The sequence below is a fragment of the Charadrius vociferus genome, unplaced genomic scaffold (genome assembly GCF_000708025.1).
Source record: "Charadrius vociferus isolate BGI_N301 unplaced genomic scaffold, ASM70802v2 scaffold964, whole genome shotgun sequence".
NCBI lineage: Eukaryota > Metazoa > Chordata > Aves > Charadriiformes > Charadriidae > Charadrius > Charadrius vociferus.
In genome coordinates this window covers 721931-723714 of record NW_009647945.1, presented here as the reverse complement: position 1 = coordinate 723714, position 1784 = coordinate 721931, and the positions used below count along the sequence as shown (strand labels likewise).

Here is a 1784-nt window from a genome sequence, read left to right as displayed (position 1 = left end):
CCCCCGTCCCTCTTTCGAGGGATGGCTCCAAAAACATCAACTGCCAGCGGCCACGGAAACGCACTCGCGCCCGGGGGGGAAATGGGCGCCTGTTTGCGGTACCCCGCGATACGCCATGAGATGGGATGGGAGGGTTGGCCCAGGACAAGGTGCCGAGGTCCCAAAAGGGACATCCCTAAGGACTTTGGGAGATGGTCCTACTGGGAAACCCCCAGAGGAGGAAGAGCCTTCGCCGGGCTGGAACCAGCAGAAATAAAGCCCATCGCCATCCTCAGGGCAGGCAGGGAAAGGCTGACTGGTTTTTGAGGAGCTGGGGCTCCGCAGGGTGATGCTGAGCTCCTGGAAGGATGCTCCATGGCCACACTTTCGGGGTTGTCTAGGAGGCCACCGGTCCCCGAAGGCCACTTTCCAGGGTGGCTTATGGCCACGGAGTAGGGGGGCATCCCTCAGCTCTGGGGGATGCCCCGGCAGCGGGATGCAGGACCACGCTTGGAGCATCCTTCCCTCTGCTGCTCTGACCCCACTCAGCATCCCTGGGGGAGGCGGGGGTGACAGTGACCCCACCTCCCACCCCCCAAGCAGGGGGGTCCCCACCCTCACCCCACAGAACCAGAACGAGCCCGGAAAAGGCCGTTAATGACCCCGGCGCCCGCCGTGGCTGGGCGCTGCTCTCACCAGGGCAGGCTCTGCCCTCTCCAGTCCCAGAAGGTGCCGTTACTGGTGGCCGAAAGCCGGGCCAGCAGCCGCAGGACGCCCCGCACGCTCTCCTCCATCGTCACCGGGCCCTGGATGTGGGCACAAAAAAACCCAAAATCAGCCAAAACCCCCTTCCTGGTGACCCCAGTCCCCAACCACACAGCCGGGGTGGGCTGGGAGAGGCTGGAGATGCTCCAGCAGCCGAGGGATGTGCACAGATTAATCCTCCCTAATTTGGGTGCTGTGAGGATGGAGGTTAATTTTATGGTTCCTAATTAAAAAAAAATAATAAAATAAATAAGCGTGCCTGCCCGGCTGCGCCGCGAGAGGCTGCTCATCCCCAACCGTGGCACGGTTAGAGGAGAAGGCGAATTTGGGGTGAGGATGGTCGCGGGGCGCTGGGTGCAGCCCTCCAGCTGGGGTCGAGAGCGGGGCCGGGGTGCCCTCTGCTGACGCGCCAACGGGATGGGGAAGGAAATTAAAAATAGGGAGGAAACGGTATGGTTTAGGGGGAGAGGTTGGAGTTGGCCCTTTGCCGTGGTGAGGGAGCTCCACTGGGAGAGAGGGGATGCATGGGGTGGGTGCAACCGGGTGGGGTGGCTGTGGGATGGGGTGGCTGTGGGATGGGGTGGCCGTGGGATGGGGTGGCTGTAGGGAGCGATGGCCATGGGATGGGATGCCCCCAGGAAGGGATGCTCCTGGGAAGGGATGTCCATGGGAGGGGTGTCCATGGGAAGGGATGCCTGTAGTGAGTGATGTCCATGGGATGGGGTACCCATGGGAAGGGACATCCATGGCAAGGAATGTCCCCAGTTAGGGATGTCCATAGGAAGGGAAACCCCTTGGAAGGGATGCCCCTGGGAAGGTATGTCCATGGGAAGGGATGCCAGTGGGACTTTGCCAAGGCGAGGTGGCCATGCAGCTCCCATCACTCACCGTCCCCCTTCCCAAGGGAGGTGTCACACAGCCGGGGTCCACAGAGACGCAGAGGATCCCGCTGCTCCCGTACTCCAGGGCCAGGCACTTGGTGAGCATGTTCAGAGCAGCCTGGAGGGGGGGGGGGGGGACAACCCCCAACCCCACGGGCG

At 62.7% G+C, this 1784-nt stretch overlaps 1 protein-coding gene across 1 annotated transcript in view; it reads right to left on the bottom strand.

Moving 5' to 3' along the window:
* Window positions 1–671: 671 nt before the first annotated feature.
* The window catches only part of LOC104284890 (11-cis retinol dehydrogenase-like), a gene marked incomplete at its 5' end in the record, with an annotated part of 3114 nt that continues 2001 nt past the window's right edge, over window positions 672–1784 (bottom strand). Inside the window, 2 exons of the mRNA XM_009883269.1 lie at window positions 672–785; window positions 1633–1743. Of these exons, the coding sequence (XP_009881571.1) occupies window positions 672–785; window positions 1633–1743 (225 nt within the window). The remainder of the gene's footprint in view (window positions 786–1632; window positions 1744–1784) is intronic.